This window comes from Chiloscyllium plagiosum, unplaced genomic scaffold, assembly GCF_037043375.1.
Source record: "Chiloscyllium plagiosum isolate Xiang-an unplaced genomic scaffold, Cpla_swu_hap1 HiC_scaffold_5, whole genome shotgun sequence".
Taxonomy (NCBI): Eukaryota; Metazoa; Chordata; class Chondrichthyes; order Orectolobiformes; family Hemiscylliidae; genus Chiloscyllium; species Chiloscyllium plagiosum.
In genome coordinates, this window is record NW_028270143.1 from 115,319,078 (window position 1) to 115,346,714 (window position 27,637).

At 39.8% G+C, this 27,637-nt stretch overlaps 1 protein-coding gene and 1 long non-coding RNA gene across 8 annotated transcripts in view; one reads left to right on the plus strand and one right to left on the minus strand.

Annotated features, from left to right (window-relative positions):
* The window catches only part of LOC148150012 (uncharacterized), a 141,663-nt gene that overhangs the window by 67,433 nt on the left and 46,593 nt on the right, over positions 1 to 27,637 (plus strand). Inside the window, exons 2-3 of one of the 2 annotated variants that reach the window (XR_015757274.1) lie at positions 9,473 to 9,575; positions 25,394 to 25,535. This is a non-coding gene — a long non-coding RNA (uncharacterized LOC148150012). The remainder of the gene's footprint in view (positions 1 to 9,472; positions 9,576 to 25,393; positions 25,536 to 27,637) is intronic. The other variant, XR_015757275.1, reaches the window with a different exon arrangement.
* LOC122550120 (actin-related protein 3B) overlaps positions 1 to 27,637 on the minus strand; it is a 182,743-nt gene that overhangs the window by 32,908 nt on the left and 122,198 nt on the right. For 5 of the 6 annotated variants that reach the window (XR_006311742.2, XM_043690732.2, XM_043690731.2 and 2 more), the window contains 3 exons: positions 20,776 to 20,919; positions 16,824 to 16,997; positions 8,479 to 8,571 (listed from right to left, as the gene is read on the minus strand). Coding sequence is in view for 5 of the 6 variants with exons in the window: in XM_043690732.2 (XP_043546667.1) it covers positions 8,479 to 8,571; positions 16,824 to 16,997; positions 20,776 to 20,919 (411 nt within the window). In the remaining variant the exon portion in view is untranslated. Of the gene's footprint in view, positions 1 to 3,890; positions 4,596 to 8,478; positions 8,572 to 16,823; positions 16,998 to 20,775; positions 20,920 to 27,637 lie in introns of those variants that run through there. The other variant, XM_043690735.2, reaches the window with a different exon arrangement.

The following is a 27,637-nucleotide window of genomic DNA, read 5'->3' on the forward strand; positions in this document are numbered from 1 at the left end:
AGAAGCAATGAGGAATTTGCAACAGCAACAGTATGTGATGGATGCAGCTTTAGGAAGGGGGGAAAGTCTCAGATACAGTCACATAGATGGGTTAACTCCAGGAAGGGTAAAAGAGGTAGGCAGCTAGTGCAGGAGTCTTTTGTGGATATACCCATTTCAAACAGGTATGCTGTTTTGGAAAATGTAGGGGGTGATGGATTCTCAGGGGAACGTAGCACAAACAGCCAAGTTTCTGGTATTGAGACTGGCTCTAATGCAACAAGGGGTACGTCGGCTTCCAAGAGATCAATTGTGTTAGGGGATTCTGTAGTCAGAGGTACAGACAGACGTTTCTGTGGCCAGCAGAGAAAAAGCAGAATGGTGTGTTGTTTCCCTGGTGCCATGTCTCAGAGAGGGTGCCGAATGTTCTCACGGGGGAAGAGGGGCCAGCAGGAGGTCATTGTCCACATTGGAACCAACGATATAGGAAGGGAAAAGGTTGAAATTCTGAATCGAGATTACAGAGAGTTAGGCAAACATTTAAAAAGGAGGTCCTCAAGGGTAGTAATATCTGGATTACTCCCAGTGCTACGAGCTAGTGAGGGCTGGAATAGGAGGATAGAGCAGATGAATGCATGGCTGAGGAGCTGGTGTATGGGAGAAGGATTCACATTTTTGGATCATTGGAATCTCTTTTGGGTAGAAGTGACCTGTACAAGCAGGACGGATTGCACCTAAATTGGAAGGGGACTAATATACTGGCAGGGAAATTTGTGGGAACTGCTTGGTAGGATTTAAACTAGTAAAGTGGGGTGGGGGGGTTGGGACCCAGGGAGATAGTGAGGAAAGAGATCGATCTGAGATGGGTACAGCTGAGAACAGAAGTGAGTCAAACAGTCAGGGCAGGCAGGGACAAGGTAGGACTAATAACTTAAACTGCATTTATTTCAATGCAAGGGGCCTAACAGGGAAGGCAGATGATCTCAGGGTATGGTTAGGAACATGGGACTGGGATATCATAGCAATTATGGAAACATGACTCAGAGATGGGCAGGATTGGCAGCTTAATGTTCCAAGATACAAATGCTACAGGAAGGATAGAAAGGGAGGCAAGAGAGGAGGGGGAGTGGCATTTTTGATAAGGGATAGCATTACTGCTGTGCTGAGGGAGGATACATCCAGGGAAGTTATTTGGGTGGAACTGAGAAATAAGAAAGGGATGATCACCTTATTGGGATTGTATTATAAACCCCCCAATAGTCAGAGGGAAATTGAGAAACAAACTTGTAAGGAGATCTCAGCTATCTGTAAGAATAATAGGGTAGTTATGGTAGGGGATTTTAACTTTCCAAACATCGACCTGGACTGCCATCGTGTTAAAGGTTTAGATGGAGAGGAATTTCTTAAGTGTGTACAAGACAATTTTCTGATTCAGTATGTGGATGTACCTACTAGAGAAGGTGCAAAACTTGACCTACTCTTGGGAAATAAGACAGGGCAGATGACTGAGGTGTCATGGGGGAGTACTTTCGGGCCAGCAACCATAATTCTATTTGTTTTAAAATAGTGATGGAAAAGAATAGACCAGATCTAAAAGTTGAAGCTCTAAATTGGAGAAAGGCCAATTTTGACGGGATTAGGCAAGAACTTTCGAAAGCTGATTGGAGGCAGATGTTCGCAGGTAAAGGGACGGCTGGAAAATGGGAAGCCTTCAGAAATGAGATAACAAGAATCCAGAGAAAGTATATTCCTGTCAGGGTGAAAGGGAAGGCTGGTAGGTATAGGGAATGCTGGATAACTAAAGAAATTGAGGGTTTGGTTAAGAAAAAGAAGGAAGCATATGTCAGGTATAGACAGGATAGATCGAGTGAATCCTTAAAAGAGTAGAAAGGAAGTAGGAGTATACTTAAGAGGGAAATCAGGAGGGCAAATCGGGGACATGAGATAGCTTTGGCAAATAGAATTAAGGAGAATCCAAAGGGTTTTTACAAATATATTAAGGACAAAAGAGTAACTAGGGAGAGAATAGGGCCCCTCAAAGATCAGCAAGGGGCCTTTGTGTGGAGCCACAGAAAATGGGGGAGATACTAAATGAATATTTTGCATCAGTATTTACTATGGAAAAGGATATTAAAGATATAGACTGTAGGGAAATAGATGGTGACATCTTGCAAAATGTTCAGATTACAGAGGAGGAAATGCTGAATGTCTTGAAACGGTTAAAGGTGGATAAATCCCCAAGAGCTGATCAGGTGTACCCGAGAACTCTATGGGAAGCTAGAGAAGTGATTGCTGGGCCTCTTGCTGAGATAGTTGTACCATCGATAGTCACAGGTGAGATGCCGGATGACTGGAGGTTGGCAAACGTGGTGCCACTGTTTAAGAAGGGTGGTAAAGACAAGTCAGGGAACTACAGACCGGTAAGCCTGACGTCTGTAGTGGGCAAGTTGTTGGAGGGAATCCTGAGGGACAGGATGTACATGTATTTGGAAAGGCAAGGACAGATTCGGGATAGTCAACATGACTGTGCGTCGGAAATAATGTCTCAGAAACTTCATTGAGTTTTTTGAAGAAGTAACAAAGAAGATTGATGAGGGCAGAGCAGTAGATGTGATCTATATGGACTTCAGTAAGGCGTTCAACAAGGTTCCCCAAGGGAGCCTGATTAGCAAGGTTAGATCTCATGGAATAGAGGGAGAACTAGCCATTTGGATACAGAACTGGCTCAAAGGTAGAAGACAGAGGGTGGTGGTAGAGGGTTGTTTTTCAGACTGGAGGCCTGTGACCAGTGGAGTGCCACAAGGATCAGTGCTGGGTCCTCTACTTTTTGTCATTTACATAAATGATTTGAATGCGAGCATAAGAGGTACAGTTAGTAAGTTTGCAGATGACACCAAATTGGAGGTGTGGACAACAAAGAGGGTTACCTCAGATTACAACAGGATCTGGACTAGATGGGCCAATGGGCTGAGAGGTGGCAGATAGAGTTTAATTCAGATAAATGCGAGGTGCTGCATTTTGGGAAAGCAAATCTTAGCAGGACTTATACACTTAATGGTTAGGTCCTCGGGAGTGTTGCTGAACAAAGAGACCTTGGAGTGCAGGTTCATAGCTCCTTGAAAGTGGAGTTGCAGGTAGATAGGATAGTGAAGAAGGCATTTGGTATGCTTTCCTTTATTGGTCAGAATATTGAGTACAGGAGTTGGGAGGTCATGTTGCGACTGTACAGGACATTGGTTAGGCCACTGTTGGAATGTTGCATGCAATTCTGGTCTCCTTCCAATCAGAAAGGTGTTGTGAAACTTGAAAGGATTCAGAAAAGATTTCCAAGGATGTTGCCAAGGTTGGAGGATTTGAGCTATAGTGAGAGGCTGAACAGGCTGGGGCTGTTTTCTCTGGAGCGTCGGAGGCTGAGGGGTAACTTATAGAGGTTTACAAAATTATGAGGGGCATGGATAGCATAAATAGACAAAGTCTTTTCCCTAAGGTTGGGGAGTCCAGACGTAGAGGTTTAAGTTAAGATAGGAAAGATATAAAAGAGACCAAAGGATCAACTTTTTCACGTAGGGGGTGGTAATGTATGGAATGAGCTGCCAGAGGAAGTGGTAGAGGCTGGTACAATTGCAACATTTAAGAGGCATTTGGATGGGTATATGAATAGGAATGGTTTGGAGGGATATGGGCTGGGTGCTGGCAGGTGGGACTAGATTGGGTTGGGATATCTGGTCGGCATGGACAGATTGGACCGAAGGGTCTGTTTCCATCTTGTACATTCTATGACTCTATGACTCTATGTTAGCCTAACACAAATGATAGCACAGTCTAAGTAATTTTTAAAATTGGTATTTTAATGAAATAATACAGTTAATTTAACACTTTAAGAGTTATCTGAGTTTGATTCGATTCCCTACAGTATTGAAATAGGCCATTCGGCCCAACAAGTCCACACTGACCCTCCAAAAAGTAACACACCCAGGCCTATTACCTACATTTACCCCTGACTAATGCACCTAACACTATGGGCAATTTAGCGTGGCCAGTTCACCTGATCTGCACATCTTGGATTATGGGAGGAAACCCACGCAGACACAGACAGAATGTGCAAACTCCACACAGACAGTCACTCGAGGCTGGAGTCAACCCCGGGTCCCTGGTGCTGTGAGGCAGCAGTGCTTACCACTGAGCCACAGTGCTGTCCCAGTTGCTAGGTTACAGTACTGTATTAAGACAAGGCTGTGGGTCACCATCAGCATCATCATTACTTTCAGGTGTTGTTGAGGGTGCAGGATTATGATGAAAGAAAATATTTAGTCCAGATGTGGATGGCTGTGGCTTAATGTCTTCAGACTGTTTCTTAGAGATTGCCTTAAAAAAGACATTTAATTTTTGCTGCTTTGCCATCTTTCTTCTTTCATGAAGAAGCTATTCATTGCATGCCAGATGAGAGTTTATGCCACAAATTACTTTCCTGCTGTGTTCTGCACTGTAGTCATTGTCTTCTAAGGGCTGTAACTGCTTCTCAACTTCCCTCAAGATAGAAGAAGAAAGAGAAGTAAAAGGTTCTTGTGGTGCTGCATCCTGGACTTCATCATCTTCATCTCAAGCTTCAATTTTCCCTGCAGCAATAAGATGTATATCAGCTGTGAGAAGTTTCTGCAAGCAGACCTTACTGACATTACCCCAGGCCTCCACAATGATATCAATGGCATTCTTAATGTTAAAGCTCTTCCAAAGTTGAAGGACACTATTGTGATATTGTCGCTCCTTAAACAAGGTTATGCTGTCCTCGGCATTGTTTTCAGAGAAGTCATAAAAGTAGCGATTCCAAAAAGTCTAGGTTTGAAGGGTTTTAGGGCCAATTTGATTATAGCTAACAGGTACTGTGTCAGGCAAAAAAACTTTCAAGTTTAAAAAACACTTGTACAATGAAAGGGGAGTGGCCAGTTCTCCCAGCTCAGCTTTTCGTTGTATTGGTGAAAGTGAGGACTGCAGATGCTGGAGATTAGAGTTGAGAGTGTCGTGCTGAAAAAGCACAGCAGGTCAGGCAGTATCCGAGGAGCAAAAGCACTTCATCAGAATCTCTTTGGTTTGGTGCATTTCGTTTTTTAGCAGTCTGGGTGTTCACTAAAAGCAGTCAGTCAGTTTTGAGACTACTGATCCAAGAAGGTGTGCCATGCTGAATCTCTCTGCCATATCTCTCTTTCCTGTAAGACCCTGTGTTTGATTTTACCTTTTTTTGTCAAGGGGTGTTTAGAACATAGAACATAGAACATAGAAGAATACAGCGCAGTACAGGCCCTTCGGCCCTCGATGTTGCGCCCATCCAAGCCCACCTAACCTACACTAGCCCACTATCCTCCATATGGAGAAAGTGAGGACTGCAGATGCTGGAGATCAGAGCTGAAAATGTGTTGCTGGAAAAGCGCAGCAGGTCAGGCAGCATCCAGGGAACAAGAGAATCGACGTTTCGGGCATAAGCCCTTCTTCAGGAAAGCCCTTCTTCAGGAAACGTCGATTCTCCTGTTCCTGGATGCTGCCTGACCTGCTGCGCTTTTCCAGCAACACATTTTCACCACTATCCTCCATATGCCTATCCAATGCCCGCTTAAATGCCCATAATGAGGGAGAGTCCACCACTGCTACTGGCAGGGCATTCCATGAACTCGCGACTCGCTGAGTAAAGAACCTACCCCTAACATCTGTCCTATACCTACCCCCCCTTAATTTAAAGCTATGCCCCCTTGTAATAGCTGACTCCATACGTGGAAAAAGATTCTCACTGTCGACCCTGTCTAAACCCCTAATCATCTTGTACACCTCTATCACATCACCCCTAAACCTTCTTTTCTCCAATGAAAACAGCCCCAAGTGCCTCAGCCTTTCCTTATACGATCTTCCTACCATACCAGGCAACATCCTGGTAAACCTCCTCTGCACCCGTTCCAGTGCCTCCACATCCTTCCTATAGTATGGCGACCAAAACTGCACACAATACTCCAGATGTGGCCACACCAGAATCTTATACAACTGCAACATGAGGGTGTTTATGAGGATTGTTGCAAGAGTTTGGAACATCGTTATTAAATTGGGATAGTCTGTTGGGTTTTTGGACAGGTTAAGTTATTCTATATTCTGTTCTCCTTTTTTGTGTTTCATTCAGTAATGTTGAAAGTAAATTCTGTTTTGTTTAAAACTAAGTGGTTGGGCCAGCTGCATCTCTCCTCGAAAATCCACTCTACACCTGCTTCAAACAACTAGCAAGGTTAGGGTCCGGACTACTTTCTTGAAATGTTTTGAGGGGGTCTGGCCTGATTCATAATACTGTCCTCATTATTCCCCTCATTATTCAGCTTTCCGAATGTGCACCTTAAATAATAAGCTTTAAAACGAGTTTTTGCATCCTGGTATATGGGTTGAATGAGAGAGGTTGTGTTTGGAGGTAGAAATAGCACTTTCAGAAAGCTCACCAATGATTGAAGGATGGCTTAATATATTCTGCAGAATGAGAAGAATCTTGAAATCCAATTTTTTTTCCTGAAATAATTTCTAAAAACATCCTCAGAAACATCAACAGTAAGGTCAGCAAGGTGGTCCCAGATTGCTTTTCAAACAATCTTCTATCCACACACTTAGAAGTCGCTCCATCTCAAGTTTCTTTGTTCATAATCTCACCAAATCACGTAATAGCTTATGGAAGTTCACATTTTTAAAAAAGTTCCCCAATTCACCAATCACATTACAAACAAATTGCATTGTAAAACATGCATTATAAGAGAATGACCTGTATTGCTAAGCATCACCTGTCTCCAGAACCACAGAAAAGGCCTATAGGTAGATAAATCTCGATAAAATTTTAAATAAACAATAAAACCTTTCTAAGCTTTCATTAACAGAGGAATTGAGTTTGAGAGCCATGAGGTTATGCTGCAGCTCTACAGAGCCCTGGTTAGACCACACTTGAAATATTGAGTTCAGTTCTGGTCATCTCATTATAGGAAAGATGTGGAAGCTTTAGAAAGGGTGCAGAGGAGAAGCTTTAGAAAGGATGCAGAGGATGTGTCTGGATGGATGGCATGTCTTATGAAGAGAGGTTGAGGGAGCTAGGTCTTTTCTCATTGGAGCAAAGAAGGATGAGAGGTGATTTGGTAGAGGTGTACAAGATGTTGAAAGGCATAAATAGAGTGGATAGGCAGAGACTCTTTCCCATGGTGAAAATATCTATCTCAAGGGGCATAATTTTAAGGGAATTGGAGGAAAGTTTAGGGGAGATGTCAGATGTAGGTTCTTTAGAGAATGGTGGGTACACTTCCACCAGTGGTACTAGTATCAGATACATTAGGGACATTTAAGCAACTCTTAGATAGGCACATGGAAGATAGTAAACGAAGGGTATCTAGGTTAGTCTGATGTTAAGGTAGGTTCTTGATTGTCAAGGGGATCAAGTGTTACAGGGAGAAAGTAGGATAATGGGGTTGAGAAACTTATCAGCCATGATTGAATGACAGAGCAGACTTGATGGGCTGAATGGCCTAATTTCTACTCCTATGTCATTTAATATTATGTTAGAGTAGGATAGAAGGCCGGCACAACATCAAGGGCCAAAGGGCCAGTACTGTTCTATGTTCTATGTTCTCTGTAACACCATTGAATGTTAAGCGTCAGTGATTTGTCTCTTATTGGAGATTATTGTCTGACATTTGTGTGGTACAAATTATTATGAAAACCTTCTTTCTGTAATGCACTATTGGGTGATGGAAATGTTTGAGGAAAAGACTTCTGCATCTTTTAAGGGGAAGTTGGATATATGTTAGAAACAGACAAGATACAGGGTTGTGAATAGTACACAGTCTTGACAGATTTGTTTGTTGTTGCACTCACAAAGAGTTGGCGTACACAATAGATCAACTGGCCTCCTTCTGGGCTGTAAACTTCAACATTTATATAAAATGCTGACTTCTCAAACTATTTGGCAAGTTTCCCTGGTGAATGACTCTGATGTATACAAGGTGCAATCTGTGTAACAAGTAAGCTGACCTCAGTGTTCCTAAGCTAACGAAATGGGAATTCTAATGATAGACTTGCTCTGTTGTGTCTAATTTACAAACCATTCTCAAAGTGTACATGTGTAGTCACCAGACACAGATACCATATCCCCTTCCAGTCAAGTAGGCTATTAATGTACAACAAAGCCCACATTTGAATAATACAGGTTGATAAATGGTGAGTTGCCATCCCCTTTAGCAGAAGTAAACAAGGATGAAAACTGGCAACACAAACTAAAACAGAAATCCATTTTTTTCCAGTTGTCCACTTGTATCCTAAAAGAAAGAGATTAATTTCATGTGGAGTTTGCATTTGGAACAGACTTCAATATAATTTGAAGTTATACAAAAATCAGTTTGTACAGCAATATAAGAATATCCCAGATTTATGACCCATGAAGCACTTAAAGGAACAGCATAAGTACCACTTTTTTAAAACAGAATTCACTTACATTACCTTATACAATGGACGTCTAACATCTATTGGACAGTTTTGTATTACTTCATCAACAACGTCTGAAATAGGTTGCATAAAGTCCGGATTTGCAAACTGCAAAAGTAAATAAAATTTTATTTTTTATCAACAAACAAAGCTTGCAAAGCATTAACTACATTAACAACTAACTTCAAACCATAATATGGCATCGTTCCTCTTTGGTTAAAGAAATAATATGATACAAGTTTTCATAACTATAGGTGTGTTAAGATTATGCCAATAACTATTTAAACAATAATTATAATATTGTGACTAGTTTAAACACTTTAAGATGGCAAGACTGCAGACAGGGTGTAAAAATTATCTTTCCAGAAAACACAAGGATTTATGCAATAAAAGAGTGAATGACAGAATGCGACAGAGACAGCGTGTGAGAGAGAGAGAGAGAGAATGAGTAAAGTGAGTGAAAGTGAGAGAGAGAAGTACTCATTGCGGATGGGAGAAAAGATAAACCACACATAATAGGGGAGATGGAGACAGCATGTACACACCCCATGGTGAAAGAAGTGGCATGAATGGATCCAGGGAGACAGAAGTGGCACTCACACAATGAGAGAAAGGGAGGTAGTGTTTGTGTGCCCAGAGAAGAAGGTGAGTGCATGAGAGCATGAGAGCAGGCAGACAGTTCCAAATCTATTCTGTGCTCATAAATTAGCAATGTAAACATTGGAGCTTCAAATCCAAATCAGGATTATTTAGTACACAAGGTGTTCAAACTGGAGAGAATTTTATAAACTGTTTGTTGCTTAATTAACTTTAAATGTGACTCTCCCAAGGAATAGAGATTACGGTCCACATCTTTATACAAAAAGTAAAGGACCTTTTTACTTAGAAACCAAATGATAGATGCACATGATTATGTACAAGCTGTTTTCAACCAGGTGATTTCTTCAACGATGATTATTTAACGTATCTCAGGCAATGAACCAAATATTTTCTTAAAATTCATTCACAGGATAAGGACATCGGTGGATATGCTACCCATCCCTAATTACCCGGAGGATAGTTTAGAGTCCACCACGAGCAATGGGTCCAGAGTCACATGAAGGCCAGACCAGGTAAGGATGGCAGTTTCCTTCCCTAAAGAATATTAGTGACCCAGATGGTATTTTCCTGACAATCAGCAATGGTTTGGTGGTCATCATTGGACTCTTAATCCCAGTTTTTGGGATTAAGCCATCTGCCATGGCAGAATTTAAACCTGGGATCCCAGAACATTATCAGGTCTCTGGATTAACTGTCTACTAGGCTATCAGATCCCCTCAATTTTTTTATTATTATCAAGCAGTGAAATTGACAGTGAAAAACCCTCAAAGACAAATTTGCAAGTCCTTCTTCCTTGATCAAGTCCTGCCGTTCTGAATAAAACTTTTCAGCTCAGGACAGTGTCCACAAATAGGTGAAAGGAGCAGGAACTTAATCTGTCACAGAGCTTGACATTTCAGACAACTATTGGAAGGAGGTCAAGAAAAGGTTGCATGACTTAAGACCACGTAAGACAGCAATACTATTCTACTGGAAAATAGCAGATTAGAGCAGAGGTGGCTAGTTGGCTGTCACAAGTGAAAATATTGGGCTGATGCCATGATATCAAAGTAAATGTACGATGGGAAGGAATTGCCTTGAAGCACATTAGCTGTTTTAAATCTATGCTGCCTGAGGTGGTATTTTGTTCACCCTTCAAGCCTTCTAGAATTAAAACATGTTCTTACTTGTCTCAGTCCATCTGCTGACCGATTCTTCTTCAATTAACTTTACCATGAAAAATTACCTGACAATCTTCTTCAATTTCTTCACCTCAGTCACATTCGTTAACCTCACCACAAACAAATAAGCTACCTCCCAAACTGAAGGGTTATGAACTTCAAGTTTTTTGATCACTTCTGCAGTTCCTTTCTCTAGTACTCTCTCAAGCACATCCCAAATTAGCACACTTGGAAAATATAACCTCAATGCCATCTCTCCACCAAGGCAGTCTCCTTCGGTGGTTAAACAGGATAAAGCTCCGACACCAGCTGCAACACCCGTCCACCAGCACCTCCACGCCCTGTCAGAGAAGTAGGTGTTCAGCTCTTCTTTCTGGGCCACGATATCAATTATCACATTTGAACAGCACATGTAACAGTGAGTTCCTGACTTGCAAGAACTGAAGTGGTGTGCCTCTATTATCGAATTGCATTCTCTTTCAACATTTTTACATTCACCGGATATTAAACAAACAGCCCATTACATCAATCTGACCTCGTCCACTATTGCTTATTATAGACTAGACCAGACCCATTCAAAGTATTTTAAGGTGGTAGTCTAGACCCTAACATTTTTTATTTTAAAGGCAAATGTAAATTGCATGCTCCAGATGCAATGCAACTGGTCAAACTACTCAACATTAAGCAAAATACAATTTATTTAAACACTACAGTTAAAATTTAGAAAAGCATAGAGTGATTAAAGGCAGTCAGCATTGCTTTGTGAGAGGCAGGTCATGCCTAACTAATCTTATTGAATCCTTTGAGGAGGTGATGAGACAGGTCGACGAAGGTCGAGCAGTAGATGTGGTGTATATGGACTTCAGCAAGGCATTTGATAAGGTTCTCCATGGTAGGCTCATTCATAAAGTCAGGAGGTATGGGATATGGGGAGATTTGGCTTCAGAAGGCAGAGAGTGGTTGTAGATGGAAATTATTCTGCTTGGAGGTCAGTGGTGAGTGGCATACCACAGGGCTCTGTTCTTGGGCCTCTGCTCTTTGTAGTTTTTATAAATAACTTGGATGAAGAGGTTGAGAGGTGGTTTAGTAAATTTGCCAATGACACAAAGGTTGGAGGTACTGTTGATTGTATCAAGAGCTATTGCAGGCTGCAACGCAACATAGACAGGATGCAGAACTGGGCTGAGAAATGGCAGATGGAGTTCAACTTGGATAAATGTGAAATGGTGCATTTTGGAATGTCGAACTTGAATGCTGAATATAGGATTAAAGACAGGATTCTTGGCAGTGTGGAGGTACAGTGGATCTTGATGTTCAAGTGCATAGATCCCTCAAAGTTGCGACCCAAGTGGATAAAGTTGTAAAGAAAGCATATGGTGTTTTGGCCTTCATTAACAGGGGGATCAAGTTTAAGAGCTGCGAGGATTTGCTGCAGCTCCAACAGTTCCTGGTGAGACCACACTTGGAATATTGTGTCAAGTTCTGGTTGCCCTATTATAGGAAAGATACGGAGGCTTTGGAGAAAGTACAAAGAAAGTTTACCAGGATACTGGAGGGCTGGGGCGGCATAGTGGCACAATAGCTAGCACTGCTGCCTCACAGCGCCAGAGACCCGGGTTCAATTCCCGCCTCAGGCAACTGTCTGTATGGAGTTTGCACGATCACCCCGTGTCTGCACAGTCCACAAATGTGCTAAATTGCCCGTAGTGTTAGGTGATGGGGTAAATGTAGGGGAATGGGTCACTCTTCAGAGGGTCAGCGTGGACTTGTTGGGCTGAAGGGCCTGTTTCCACACTGTAAGCAATATTGTCTTACAAAGAGAGGTTGACTAAGATTAGACTAGATTCCTTACAGTGTGGAAACAGGCCTTTTGGCCCAACCAGTCCACACCAACCCTCTGAAGAGTAACCCACCCAGAACCATTTACCTCCTAACACTAACACTAGTGGGCAATTTAGCATGGCCAATTCACCTGACCTGCACATCTTTGGATTGTGGGAGGAAACCAGAGCACCCGGAGGAAACCCACGCAGCCACAGGGAGAATGTGCAAACTCCACACAGTCACCTGAGGCTGGAATCGAACCTGGGACCCTGCTGCTGTGAGGCAGCAGTGCTAACCACTGAGCCACCATGTGCTAGGATTTTTCTCACTGGAGAGAAGGAGGAAGAGAAGTGACCTGATGGAGGTATACAGGTAATGAGACACTTGGATAGAGTCAATAGCCAGGGCAAGATTGACTGGCACAAGGGGTCATAGTTTTAAGAGGAGACATCAGAGGTAGATTCTTTATGCAGAGAGTTGTGAATGCATGGAATGCGTTGCCAGCGGTGGTGGTGGAAGCAGAGTCATTAGGGAAATTTAAGCGACTGCTGGACATGCACATGGACAGCCGTGAATTGAGGGGGGCTGCGTAGGTTAGGTTATTTTATTTTAGATTAGAAATAATCCTCAGCACAACATCGTGGGCCGAAGGGCCTGTTCTGTGCTGTACTTTTCTATGTTCTAAAATATAACCAAAGAAAGAGGAATTTAGAATTACTTAAATCTATTGGAAAACTTAACAGAATAATAGATACAGTAACTAATAGTAATTAACTCTTCCAATACAGTAACATCCCATAAACACATCGTTTGGCAAAAAGGAAAATTCAGACAGATTCTCACATGTAGTTCTTCCATCCAGGAGGGAAAAATATCAAGAGAAAATTCAGAGATAGTAGCAGCCAGGAGATATCCACTGAAGCTTTCAACTTCAGTAATAGCTTCTGATATTACTGAAAAACCAAAATCCAGAAATCCTAATCTGTGACAGATGGCCATACCCATTCAGGCTATTTTTTAAAAAACCCAAAGCATTCCAAGCTGTTTACTCAAGTAGTCTTAAGCAGCCCATCACCTCTGCCTTACAACTTCTCTTCAATAAAAAAATTGACAAAATAATCTCATCACATGTCCACCATATACCACCAAGTATATTGGACAATGAATGTGTGCTTCATGTGCCTTCATACTTTGGTTAGTAAATAACTGCTTAATAGTATAGAATTTAAACATTGCTAAAAGAGACGAGTTGGAGCAATTTGTCTTGCATTCATCAGAACAATTGTGCAAGAAAAAGCCTTGAAAAAAGGCCACCACTTTATTCAGTATGAGAAGAGGGTTCAGATTGGTTGGGCTAACATTGGTTCGTGTGGTTGCAGACTGAGTTGAATACAATTATGTCGTTGTTGATGGCCCACAGCGCCTCATGGATATTTAGTCTTGAGATCCTAAATCTGCAATAAAGTGGTTTTCTCCTCTCATGGAATGCTGCTGCTGAGCCGAATAAATGCTTTGCCTACCACACAACGAAAAATGTGATATGAGTTTTGGTGCTGGTGTGTTGTCAGGTGTGGCAAGTCCCAGTCACTGGTGGCCTACATCAACCAACACAGCAAGAACAGTTACCTGTCAATATTAATTCTCAGACCAGGCAGGTAGACTCTGATTGGTCAGGGTGTTGCCATAGGGATACAATAGCGATTGACCTCCTCCATTACCCTTTTTTTTTAAAAAAAGATGGACTGCAAGATAAAAATCCATTTTCCTACATAAAACAGGGTCCTGTGCATTCGTGTATGCAGCTTCTAGCACACACAAGTGCATTACGCTGCAAGCTCAATTGATGATATTAAATTGGTTCCAGGGTAATTCTTAGCACAGTGCGGTATATATAATAAATAATTTCCAATTGCAGAAGCACTTTTAATGGTGGATCTACTTTTTTGAGGTTTGTAAGTACTGACTGGTTTAGCATGATCGGTATAGGTCAATGGGATGTGTTGTTTGATCTCACTCATGCTTCAACCTAAACATGCTTCTCACATTTGACAACCTGACATAATGCTCAGGAGAACAGTATTCCTTTTGGTTGAGGCTTTTATTTAGAACAAAACTGTCAGATTGCTGGTCAACCCTCTTCGACAATAATAGTTGATAAAATTTAGAAAAGTCCACACAGACGTGATCAGCACTGAATTCTAAATGCAGTTAGAGTCCCAGTAGAAATGACAAACATTTCACAAAAGTATGATGAAAGCATTCATCTGTCACTTTTATATTTATACACACTTCTTCTCCACTTTAACTGGTGAACTATGGAAGACAGAGCTTGGCGCAATCACTCAAAGGCCCATGCACAAGTGCCAGCGATATTTTTAATGACTTTAATATGTTGACGTGCTACTCAGCTGTTCCCAACTATTAAATTGCAAGTTGTGGTACAATCAAGCTGTCAAGAATTTATTTTCACTTGTAAAAGTTCAACTTTTTTGTTACACCAGCTTCTTGAATACAATACGTATTGTACTTTCTGAGTGGCCAGAAATATTGTCAAACTCCTTGTTGATGTCAGCTTATTATGACCTAGGTGAACATCATGTAGACATTAAAAAGCACTAAAGAAGCAGAATGAGCCATCTTGTAATTTCTATTTGGCATCAGTCCAAAGTTTATGTCCCAAAAGAAAACTGTCTGAATTTCAGAAGTGACCTAATTCTGTCATTGAAATAAAGATTGAAGGCCTTTTCACATTCACACAATGGAATTTACAATTTATGTCCAACTCAACAAATTATAGTCTATAATTTTAAAGATTAAATTCAAGATTTAGTTTGGACAGGAATTTAAGGGGAGGTCCAAGAATGAAAATCTAGTTCTCATGACAGATCAAATCTGCCCTCTTGATCAGACATGACTGGAATCCATTAATCTCTCAAGAAAAAAAACCACAACTATCAAGATCTTATTTTTCCCTACAAGAAATTCCATTTCACAAAATTGCAAATGATTTAATTAGCCATGCCAAAAATGTCATAGGGATTCAATAAATATGCCAAATAAAATCGCATTTGAGCAGAAATGATATTGTTTAAAAGATAAACCATTACTCAAAGACATTGGAAACCTGACCCTTCCAGGGCCACTTTTTAACACTAAAACTCCCATTTACACTTGACAGTGAGGGATGATGATTCAATTAAACTATCATACCCCAGTTTTTGAAGACAGATCCTCACCTGCATTGAGCAATTCTTGAAAGCCAGTAGCTGAAATGCCAGTTGTGAAACTGTAGTGTGAATGGGGAGATTGGTTTCCCAACCTGACTTCAGTGATGGTGGATGGGATTAAAACAACGATGGTTTAGATTTTGTAAAGGATTAAAATACACCAAAGTAGAAAAAACTTCACGGGTAACAAAAGTTCAAAGAATAGTGACTTGAGTTTATAATTACCAAATGTGTAGTGACTTATCGGTTGACATTAAATTGTTAGTAAAGTCAAATTCTCCTATTGTCTTGGCCAACGTTCTTCTTTCATTTTGCCACCTTTACCCAATCCTGCCTACATGCAACACAAGTCCCACTCAGATGCGGCTGTAAATTATTACTGAAGCAGTTCCTGATAGCTGCAGCTTACTGCACCAGTGACTGCATGCACAAGAAAAGCAGAAAGTGCTAGAGAAACTCAGTAGGTCTAGCGGCAGTTATAGAGACAAACCAAGTTAATGATTAGAAGAAGATTCTGTCAGACCTAATCAGTTGCTTGTGGGGTTTCTATTTTTAATTCTAATCTCCAACATTTGCAATATTTTCCTGTTACTATGTGAGGCTGTATAAAAAAATTATCTTAGCAGATGTTATTTCTATAAGTACAAGATATAGTCATAGAATCAATGTGACACAAAAGGAGGCCTGTCAGCCCACTGAGTCCACACCACTCTGCAAAGCAACTCAATGTATCCCATTCCCCTGCTTTATCCTTATAGCCCTGCATGTTTATTTTCATCAAGGGTTCTTCCTTTCTCTTAATTCAAACCTGCTTGCAAAGATCTGCCTCCCAACAATGAAAGCTGCCTGTAATGGGCAGAAAGATAGATTGTAGTAATTTGCATGTTAGCTGTAGGTTACTGCAAGCATCATGAAGATCTAGCTGCATGTAATACAGAACTCAAGATCTAACATTTTGGGATATTGTGAAATTACTAATTCAAGCATCAAATTCAAAATTTCTAAAATTTCTAAAAACAAAATTACATCTGACCACATGGAAACTGTAGTGGGAACCATCTGACATTGTGAAGAAATACAACTGCTCAGTCCATACTGAGTATTCTTGTACAGCACAGTACTGTCATTTCAGATTGTAGAACCAATTTCTCTTTACTGGGAGTGGGAAAATGTTACTTCCACTTAGGGATCCATTTCATGTGAACACAGGAACAGGAATAAGCCATTCTGTCCAGTGAATCTGCTCTACTACTCAATTAGATCATGACTGACCAACTTCCTACACTATCCTCATATTCTTAGATGTCAATGTGTCTTGTTCCAGAAGCAGGTGTAGGGTGGGGAATATACCCAGATAGCTCAGTATTTACTTGAAAGTCAATTACAAAATGAATCAATTATTCAATCATTTTCAATCCAAAGACCAAGAACACATCCAGATTAGGGCCAGAAATAGGATTTCTACTTGGCTGAAAAAAAACTGTTTTATAAACATTATACAAATTCCAAAGCACACAAAAGCAAGATTATAGTCGATATTCTTGATCACCTCTGGATGGAAGAAAATTTCAGGTCCCAGAAACCTTTCATAGCCCACATCAACAGCAAATTGTCGTTTGCTGATAGCATTGATACCAATGTACGGCTTGATCCACTTCCCAGGATTCATGTCGTATTTAGTAAATTCCTTAACTATATCAGGGCAGATGTAACAATATCTCTCCTATAAAAAAAGGTACAAAAGTTGACATCAGAAAACTTGAGCAAAGTAAAGAAAAAAAACACAATGCCAGTCACAAAGCATTCTGACTGATATAAGCCAAGAGAAATAAAATTGATTAAAAGACAAAAGAGATGATTGTCCAAAGATGATGGTCATGGGATAATTAAAGAAACAAAATACATAGGTATGTATGGTTTCAGTAGAATAATCTGAGGAAACTAGAACACTAAGTCAAAAAGATGAAATTTGGTTTCTTGAGTTTCATTGAGTTTAAATGGAAGATTGTGGGAGGTCAAGGGCAGAGAAGTCAGAAAGAGATAGAAAATCAAAATAGTAACTGGCTCAAAGTTCAGAGTCAGGTTTGCGAGCTGTATTGTGGTGTTCACCAGAGCAATCATTCAATCTACTTTTGGTCTTTCCATTGTAGAGAGGACCACATCGTGAGCGGTGATTATAGTACAGTATATACTTTTATACAGCATATACTACAGAGTATTTTACATTAGGAGAGCAATGTACTGTTTGTGAAACTGTTAAAAATTAAATGATGTTAATGAGATTGTGTCTAAAGCATTTCAATTAAAAGTTAGGATTACAAGAAGGAAACTTAATCAGATGATTGCAGGATTTGTAAAGAAAAAAGAAATGCTGTATTTTAAGTGGTTTAGGTTAACGAAGCTAGATAAAAATGTTGATAATGTAAGGGAAATTATGATATGGAAGAATTCAGAAATAGCATTCATGTAAACCTAAAAGCTTATTTAGATGATCGTCAAGTATCAAGGATAAAAAATAAACAACATTTCTGGCAGATACTAGTGATATTTCACACAACAGTTACAGGTGGAGAAATGGTCATATGGGTATCTACAAGGAAATTTGAAGGAATAGAAAATCTTCTTATGGAAGAGTTACTGATTTTAGGGGAAAAAAAGGAAGGATGCCAAAATAATAATGAAGAAAAGTGTGAAAACCAGCACAGGTAAAAAGACAAAAGTTCAAACTTTTATTGATAGAGATAAAATGTTCATGTTGTCATTTGCCTAAAGAATCATTGTTATCTGAGAAACCAATAAAAGCAAGGCTCACTGGATTTATCAAATCAGTTGTATATATTTATGTAGCAAACACTCCAGATAGTAGAAAGAATCAGTGACTGTATCACATTAATATGCCAAAGAGATATTTTGACAAGGATGATAATCAAGAGAAAACTGTATTTATGGTAGTGAAAGGAATAGAAGTGAATCAAAAATATCAGAACAACTGGAGAATGAATGAGAAATTCAAAACTCAAAAGTTGACCTTCCAACAATCAGATTGGGTAATATGGAGATGTTTAAATGTTTAGATTGCATAATATTTTATCTTCCAGAAAATTATTGAAAGCATTTGCAAAGGCTATTACATAAGTGTATTTGTGTGAATAGGTCAAGAAAAACATACTCATAAGTGTATTTGTGTGAATAGGTCAAGAAAAACATACTCAGCTGTTCATGACGCTAACATAGGAGATGCATTACCTATAAAACAGCATCCTCACTGATCCAATCCAGAGAAATTAGTTTACATGTGGGAAGAGATTAATTTCATGATAGACAATGACATTATTGAACAGAATCACAGTAGACGAAGCTTATCTATTACAATGATGCTGAGGCAGGGTAGTCACAAAGATTCTATGTTTATTATTGCAAAAGCAACACATTAACAAAAGTGGACTCATCCTATTCCAAGATTGGAGGAATGTATTAAAAGAATTAGATGTGCATGATGCATCACCAAAATTGACTTGCTAACAAGATATTGGCAAATTTCATTAACTGCGTTAGTTTAACATCATTTTGAAATATACGTCAAGTGGAAAAAAACTATTTATATGGATCACAATCCCTTGATTTCTTTTTTGGGAGAAGTTTCAGGACAAGAATTTACAATTGTTGTGGTGGAACTTGAACTTAATCTCTTCCCACACAAACTAAATCGTCTGGAATAAGTCTGTAAGGACATTGTTTTATACACACCATCATATATGCCTGAAAAAGACAAAGTATTGAGAGGAAATTTGGGCAGCACAGTGGCACAGTGGTTAGCACTGCTACCTCACAGCGCCGGCGACCCGGGTTCAATTCCCGACTCAGGCGACTGACTGTGTGGAGTTTGCACGTTCTCCCTGTGTCTGCGTGGGTTTCCTCCGGGTGCTCCGGTTTCCTCCCACAGTCCAAAGATGTGCAGGTCAGGTGAATTGGCCATGCTAAATTGCCCGTAGTGTTAGGTAAGGGGTAAATGTATGTAGGGGTATGGGTGGGTTATGCTTCGGCGGGGCGCTGTGGACTTGTTGGGCCGAAGGGCCTGTTTCCACACTGTAATGTAATCGAAATAGAACGCTAATGCAAATAGACATATAAAATATGGTTGACATGAAACATATTGTATGTTTGATGCTAATTATTATTGTGACATAGAAATAGTATGAAAAGGATTGTTGATGATAAATGAAAATGTCTCTAAAAGATACATTTTCTTTGTGGAGGTACGTATTATGAAATGTACTTGATTTACATTTTGTTTGGAGTTTGGATTTCAAACGAGTCTCACATAAGGTTGCTGGTCTACATTTATGAATTGTATTAACTATATCAATCTTTCCAGAGCCATAATTTTGTATGCATCAAACAACAGATTGGGTAGAGGCCTCTTAGAGTATTAATGGAAGCTTACTTATATTGTGGGGATATATAGTACGAGAGAGAAAAAATTGAAAGACATTGGCTTGCTTTTTGATTAAGAATAATCAAGTCTGATTTTGTTTTTCCAGATACTGGAAAACTTCAGGTCAGTTCAAAGAAGATCTGATTAAAGTCGGAAACCAGTATATTCTCTCTGAGAAAAAGGAGAATGCTTAGGGCAGCAAGGGATTATGTTACCTCAGGGAAAGGATTTAATTTGTAAAACTATCAGATATAGAAACAAATAACATAGGAGTACAAATAAGCCAATCTGCTTTTCGAGCCTGATCCGCGGCCATTCATTGTGATCACGGCTCATCATCCAACTCAATAGCCTACTTCTCATTTTGTCCCATTCCTCTGAACCTTTTAGCCTCAAATGCTATATCCAACTCCTTCTTGATTAAAACCTACAAAGTTTAATTTATTAATAATGGCGATGTCAGTTGTTTGTGGATTCAAGGAAAAGTTTCATAGCTCACAGGCTGGAACAAAGAAAAAAGCAGTTAAATCAAAAGAATGGATTGAGTCAGGAAGGAAAATTACTTTGGTTATGAGTAAAAGTAACTGTGAAGTAATAGTATTGGAGAGTTTAGGTGAGAGATTTTATTTTGCTGGGTGTTTTGATGTCTTTCAAACTATGTTTTCTGTAGATAGCTAAATTTGTTTTATTTCATTATTTTATGTAATAAACTTCTGTTTACTTTTTAAACCAGTGCTTATGTTTCAGTGAAAGGCCACCATGTTAAATTAGAAAAAACATATGATATATCAGGCCAAATTTAATTCTGGGATCTGACTTCTCCAGTAACAACAACAGCTCAGATCATAACTCAATATTATATCATAGTAAGCAGTAAGGTTAAATCAACACTTCACCTGGAAAGAGTATTTGGGGCCTGACGGGGTGGAAATGAAGGATTGGGTTTTGCACCATTGGCATTTCCATCAGAAGTAGTAAAGGGATAGGGAGCAGGTATTGGAGATGATGGAAGAATGGCCTAGGATGCCAGAGGGAAATAAAAAGAGTGTTTCTTCTGGATTCCTACCTTGATCATCTTAGCAGTCTCCAAGGATTGTTCAGGTGGTATTCCAATTTCCCTTTCCCTTAAGAGCTGTTGAATAAAAAATGTAATATCCCGACCTGCAACTGGGATGTGTTTAATACAGCTTCCAATGACGTAACCTTCAGCCTATAGAGATTTTGAAAAATAACAGAAAAGAAAGAAGTAAAACTTATAAAATAAATGTGCTGAAGTGAAAATTCTATTAATTTATTGCATCTCAATACATTAGGCAGTTTATTTCATCTGATTAGTAGGTGAATAAATAAATTTGAGAGACTCAAGATCAATTTGATTATTCTGGTGTTCAAGGAATTGTTATCAAATGTGTATCTCTGCAACAAAGTTACTTGAGGTTGTTGAAAATAAGAACACAAATGCCACTTAATTGTTTCCCTTTCTTGTGCAGTTATTATAATGAAGCTTACCATAAACTTTCCATCTCATTTCTTTCATCTTCTGAAGGTATGGTCCTCATAAAAACTTGATCTTCACAAGTAATCAGATAACACTCCAAGATTTTCATCCTTCTATTCCAGTCACACCATCTCTTCTTCAAACCCCTCTTTTCCCCTCACCACTGCTATCCTCCTGTTTCCCCAACATCACAGAAATTTTCACCTTTAAAGATAGTTTGCCAACAATAGTGCTATGAATTGCAAAATCATATCAGAGAACAAAATTGGTTCAGTTTGCCCTTCCTGAATTGTGCTTTTGGGAATACCATGCAGCATTTCTTTTTTTAAAAAGCACACTCCTCACCTTGAACACTTGCTGCATAACAATATTTTTTTCCTCATCTTCTCTGTTTCTTTTACGAAGAGCTTAAATTTGTGTCTTCTGACTATCACCTTCCCACCAAAGGGGAACTGCTTTCCCATCGCTCCCAAATACCCTGAATCTTCAGGATTTTGTAAATTTCTATTAAATCTCCTCTAAACCCAAAATAAATCCCCAAAGTTCCCACAACCTCCTATTTGATGACAGCAAAGTTAGAGATATTACAGCACAAAGTTTGGAGCCCTTATTGCAGCAGTATGCAATGTCAAAATCTACTCTCCTCCCCTGCAGGTGTGAGAAGTACTTCTCAACCAGCATTACTGACCTGGAGGCAGGAAATTAGACAGGGTCTTATTTTGAGTCTATCGTGGCACCTTAAAAAGGAGGCTTTATTAAAGTTCAGGAACACTAAGAAGCTAGACTTTAGATCAGCAAATACCCTGAGTGCAAAGCTTGCAACACAGATAGATAGTGTTTGAAAGCATTTGGCCACATGCCTAAACTCTATTTCCCTGATTGCTACTGAGAATGGTGGCATTATCTTTACAAATGACTGACTCCTAACATGGACCATCCTGATGTCAAATGCAGTATGATTCACAAATATTATTGGCAGAGACTCTGTTCAAGTAGTAACTAGTAGCATCAGTAACATTTCAATGTTTATAGTCCAATTCATTGAGGAGGTCAAGAGGCACTCGAGCCATTAAGAAACACTCGTAACCTCTTTCCTCTTGCATTTGACCTCCTGAAATACATCACTTCACATTTGTCCAGATTAAACTACATCCACTATTTCTCTGCCCGATATTCCAACTGATCTATATCCGCCTGCATCCTTTGACAACCTTCCTCACGATCCATGACTTCACCATTTTCATGTCATCCACAAACATACTAATCAAACCACCTACATATGCATCCAAATCATTCATGTATATGTCAAATAATACATGTTTCAGCACAGATCTTTGTGGAATACCACTGGTCACAGACCTCTAGTCAGAAAAACACCCTTTCACACCTACTCTTTGTCTTCTATGACCAAGCCAATTTTGCATCCAACTTACTAACTTACCATGGATTCCTACCATGAGGGACCTTGTCAAATGCCTTAGTAAAGTCCTTGTACACAACATCCATTGTCCCTGCCTCATCCATCATCTTCATAACTTGCTCAAAAAACTCTAGTTTGTGAGACAAGACTTCCCCAGCAAAACCCATGTTGACTATCTCTACTAAATCCATTCTTTTCTAAATGCAAGTAAATCCTGTCCCTAAAATTGTTCTCCATTAATTTCCCTCTCACTGATGTAAGGCTCACCAGCCTTTCATTTCATGGATTATTCCTGTTGCCTTTCTTAAACAAAGTACCAATATTGGCTATTCTCCAGTCTCTGGGACCTCACCTGTGGATAAAGAGGCTACAAAGATCTCTGTCAAGACCCCAGCAATCACCTCCCTTGCCTCCTTCAGTATTCTTGAATAGATCTCATCAAGACCTGGGTACTTATCTACCCTAATATTTTTCAAGACACCCAACATCTCATCCTTCTTAATATCAAAATGGTCACAAACATCAACATTCCCCTTTCAAATCTTATCATCATTCACATCTTTCTCCTTGGCAAATACTGGTGTGAAATACTCATTAAAGACCTCACCCTCTTCCACTGGCACCATTTTTAAATTCCCTCCTTTGTTCTTGAGTGGGTACCATTTCCCTAGATGATTTCTTGCTACTAGTATACATACAAAATGTCTTGGGATTCTCCTTAATCCTACTTGCCACAGGCATTTCATGACATGTTTTAGCCCTTCTAATTCCATGTTTAAGTTTTTTCCTGCGTCCTTTGTATTCCACAAGAGCCTAGTCTGATTTCAGCTACATGCTTCCTTTTTCTTTTTGACTAATCATTCAAGATCTTATGCCATTCTGGGTTCCCAAACCTTGCCATCCTTATCTTTAAATCTCACAAGAACATGCTCGTCCTGAACTCTGATCAACCGACATTTAAAAGATTCCCAAATGTTAGATATGGACTTATCCTCAAAACAACTGCCCCTAATCTACTTCTCCTGTTCCTGTCTAATGCTGTTATTAGCCTTCCCTTAATTTAGTACTTCCACCCCAGAGACAGTCTAATTCTTACCCATAACCATCTTAAAACTTACAGAATTATGTTCACTGATCTCAAAATGCTCCCCTATTGACATTTCAATCACCTCGTCAGTCTCATCCCCCAAGACAAAATCTAATTAGCCCCCTTCCCTAGTTGGGCTATCCACATATTGTTTCAAGAAGCCTTCCTGGATGTACCAACAAATTCTCCCATCTCAACCCCTGATATGAAGGGAATGTCAATCAATATTGGGGAAGTTAAAATCACACATGACAACCCTATTGTTTTTACATCTTTTGATAATCTGCTTACAAATCGGTTTCTCTATCTCTGCTGGCTGTTGGAGGCCTATAGTATAACACTACTCTCAAGATTGCACTTTTCTTATTCCTGAATTCTACCCAAATGGCTTCTTTGGATGAGCCTCTAAAAAGTCCTTTCTTACTGCAGTTATGACATTCTCCTTGACAATAATGCAATTTCCACCATCTACTTCACATCCCTCTCTATCTCGCTTGAAACTCTAAATCCTGTAACTTTGAACTGCTAGTCCTATCCTTCTCTCAACTAAGTTTCTGTAATGGCGACAATGTCACTGTTCCATGTACTAATCTAGGCTCTAAGGTCATTAGCCTTACCTGTTAAACCCCTTACATTGAAAGAAATACATTTCAGATTGCCGCCATGTTCATTAACCAGGCTCTGCCTGTTCTTCCTGTTAGACTTATTTGACATTCCTCTATCTTGTCCTCAATCCTCCAAACGCTAATCTATTGTTCTCGGTCCCAACTACTGCTACACTAGTTTCAACCCTCCTGGACTCATCACTAGACTCAAGTGAGGTACTGGAGGACTGGACAAATGGAAATGTAATTCCATTGTTTAAAAGGATACAAAGGAAATGCCAAACAATTATAGGCCAGTTAGTCTTACTTTAATGGTAGATAAATTGTTAGTTTATCTGTTCTCTCAGGATTGATTCAAACTAAGTAGTAGAAGGATTAGCAGGTACGTGAGGGAAAACCTTTTTACACAGAGGGTGGTGGGTGTCTGGAATTCACAGCTTGAGTTGAAGGTGGAGGTAAAGACCCTAAGCACTTTTTAAAAGTACCTGAATCTGCACCTTAAGTGCTGTACACTTCAGGGCCATTCAGCCCATTATGTCCATGCCACCCCAAAGATACCTAGATGCCCTTTCTAGTACCATTTTCCTGCACACAGTGAACAGCACTGAAGTGTACAGCAGTTCAGGTACGGGTCCGGATAGCTTTTAAAAGTGTTTCAGCTCTCTACCTCCATGGGCTCATGGTGACAAAATAGACAAGGAAACTGTTAATTACAACACACTTCCTCCCTCAGCTGATGACTATCTGCTCCTACATGATGAGTAACACTTGAAGGCACAGAATGTACGATGGATAGAGAATTTCCATGTCCACAACCAACAGTAACTTGGGGGCAACTCTATTGATCAAACTAATCGAAAGGACATTGCTGATAGACTGGGTCACCCTGGCAGGTGATGAGGAAACCAATGAGAATGCAAAACATACTTTTCTTCATCCACACGAATCTTACTACTGCAAATATATCTGTCCACAATAATACCAGTAAGAATGACCATCACACAGACCTTGTGGAGACTTCACATTGATAATACCTCACAATCTGTTCTATGGCATTATTACCATTCTAAATAGGTAATTTCGAACAGATCTAGCAACTCAAGACTGGGCTTTCCTGACCCTTGTGGGCTAACATCAGCAGCAGAATTATACTCATCAGTCTTCACAGTGGAAGACACCAGAAGCATACCAGAACTTCAAGACAATCGGGACAGAGGTGAGTGTAATGGTCATCACTAAGGAGGTGCTAGGGAAGCTAAATCATCCAAACCAAATGGAATACAATGTTGACTTCTGAAGGAGATAGCTGAGGAGACTGTGATGGTGATCTTTCAGGAATCAGTGGAGTCAGGAAGATCTCTGGAGGACTGGAAAATCGCTAATGTAACATCCCTGTTTAAGAAGGGAAGGAGGCAGAAGACAGGAAAAAATGGGGCTTCATCAATAGAGGTCATGCCTGACAAACCTGTTAGAATTCTTCAAGGAGGTAATGAGCAATTTAGACAAAGGAGAGCCAGTGGACATGATTTATTTGGATTCTTGGAAGGCTTTTGATAAAGATGCCGCACAGGAGGCTGCTAAGTAAGATAAGAGCATATGGTGTTAGGAGCAAGGTATTGGCATGGACTGACTGACTAACTGACAGAAGACAGGGAGTGCAGATAAAGGGGTCTTTGTCAGGTTGGTAGCTGGTCACTAGTGCAGGGGTCCGTGTTGGAACCACAACAATTCACATTATACATTGACGAACTGGACAAAGGGACTGAGGGCATAGTTGCTAATTTTACAGAAGACTGAAAGATAGATGGAGGATCAGGTAGTATTGAAGAAGTGGTGAGGTTGCAGGAGGACTCAGGCAGACTAGAAAGGTTGGCAAAGAAGTGGCAGATTGAACACGATGTGAGGAAGTGTGAGGTTAATAACTTTGGTAGGATGAATAGAGACAGACTATTTTCTAAATGGGGACAGGCTTCAAGATCTGAGTCCTAGTTCAGGATTCTTTTAAGTTTAACATGCAAGTTCATTTAGCAGTTAGGAAGGCAACTGCAATGTTGACTTACATTGCAAAAGGGCAAGAATACAAGAGTAGAGATGTACTGATGAGGCTGTAAAAGGCTCTGATCAGATCACATTTGGAATATTGAGAGCAGTTTTGAGCCCCATATCTAAGGAAGGATGTGCTGACATTGAATGGAGGTTTACAAGAATGATCTGGGACATGAAGGGTTTGTCTTATGAGGAGTGGCTGAGTATTCTGGGTCTATACTCAATGGAGTTAAGAAGGATGAGAGGGGATCTGATTGAAACTTACTGAATATTGAGAAGCCTGAATACAGTGGACGTGGAGAAAATGTTTCCACTGACAGGGGAGATTAAGACCCAAGGACACAGACTCTGAGTAAAGGGATGATCCTTTAGAAGTGAGATAAGGAGGAATTTCTTCAGCCAGAGGGTGGTTAATCTTTGAAACTCATTGCCACAGAGGTCTGTGAAGGCCAAGTCATTGCCAGAGAAACAGCAAGAGAATGGCATTGAGAAACATATCAACCATTATCGAATGGCAGACTAACATCCTAATTCTGTTCCTAACTCTGTTTTATGGTGTTACTCTGCTCTTCAGACCTGTTCTGCCATTTAATAAGATGATGGTTAATCTGTATATGCAATTAACTAAAGATACCAAAACACAAGACAGAAAATAGTTGTAAATGAACTAAATCAATCATTCAATGAAAAACAAAATCACTCAATGGGTAAATTATGTCAATTGCTAGGGTCAGCAAAGCAAATATTCAGTATCAACTTGCTGCATTTATTTCCTGTATTGCAAGGGAAGACCTCAGCTCAAGGGAAAAAAAAGTTAGAAAATGGCAGGAAACAATTAATGGCAACATTGGGCTATGCAAAGATGGATTTGTGAAATAAAATCATGTAGTGATACACTTGATGGATTTTTTTGAGGATGTTACCTGAAGCGTGAATAAAAGGAGAACCAGTGGATGTGCTATTCTTGGATTTTCAGAATGCTTTTGATAAACTCCCAAACAAGAATTCAGTAACTAAAACTAGAACACATAGAATTGTATAGGACCACAGAAAGTGGCAACACAGAGGGATTTTTGTGTACAAATCACAAAAAAATTGGTATAGACAAGTTCAGCAATAGAAAACACAAATGGAATGCTGATCTTAGTTTGAAAAGGAATGGTGTATAAAAATAGGCAAGCCTTGCTACAGCTATTCAAGGCACTAGTTAGACTACAGCTGGAATACTGTAAACAGTTCTGATCTTCTTATCTAAGGAAAAATATACTAGCA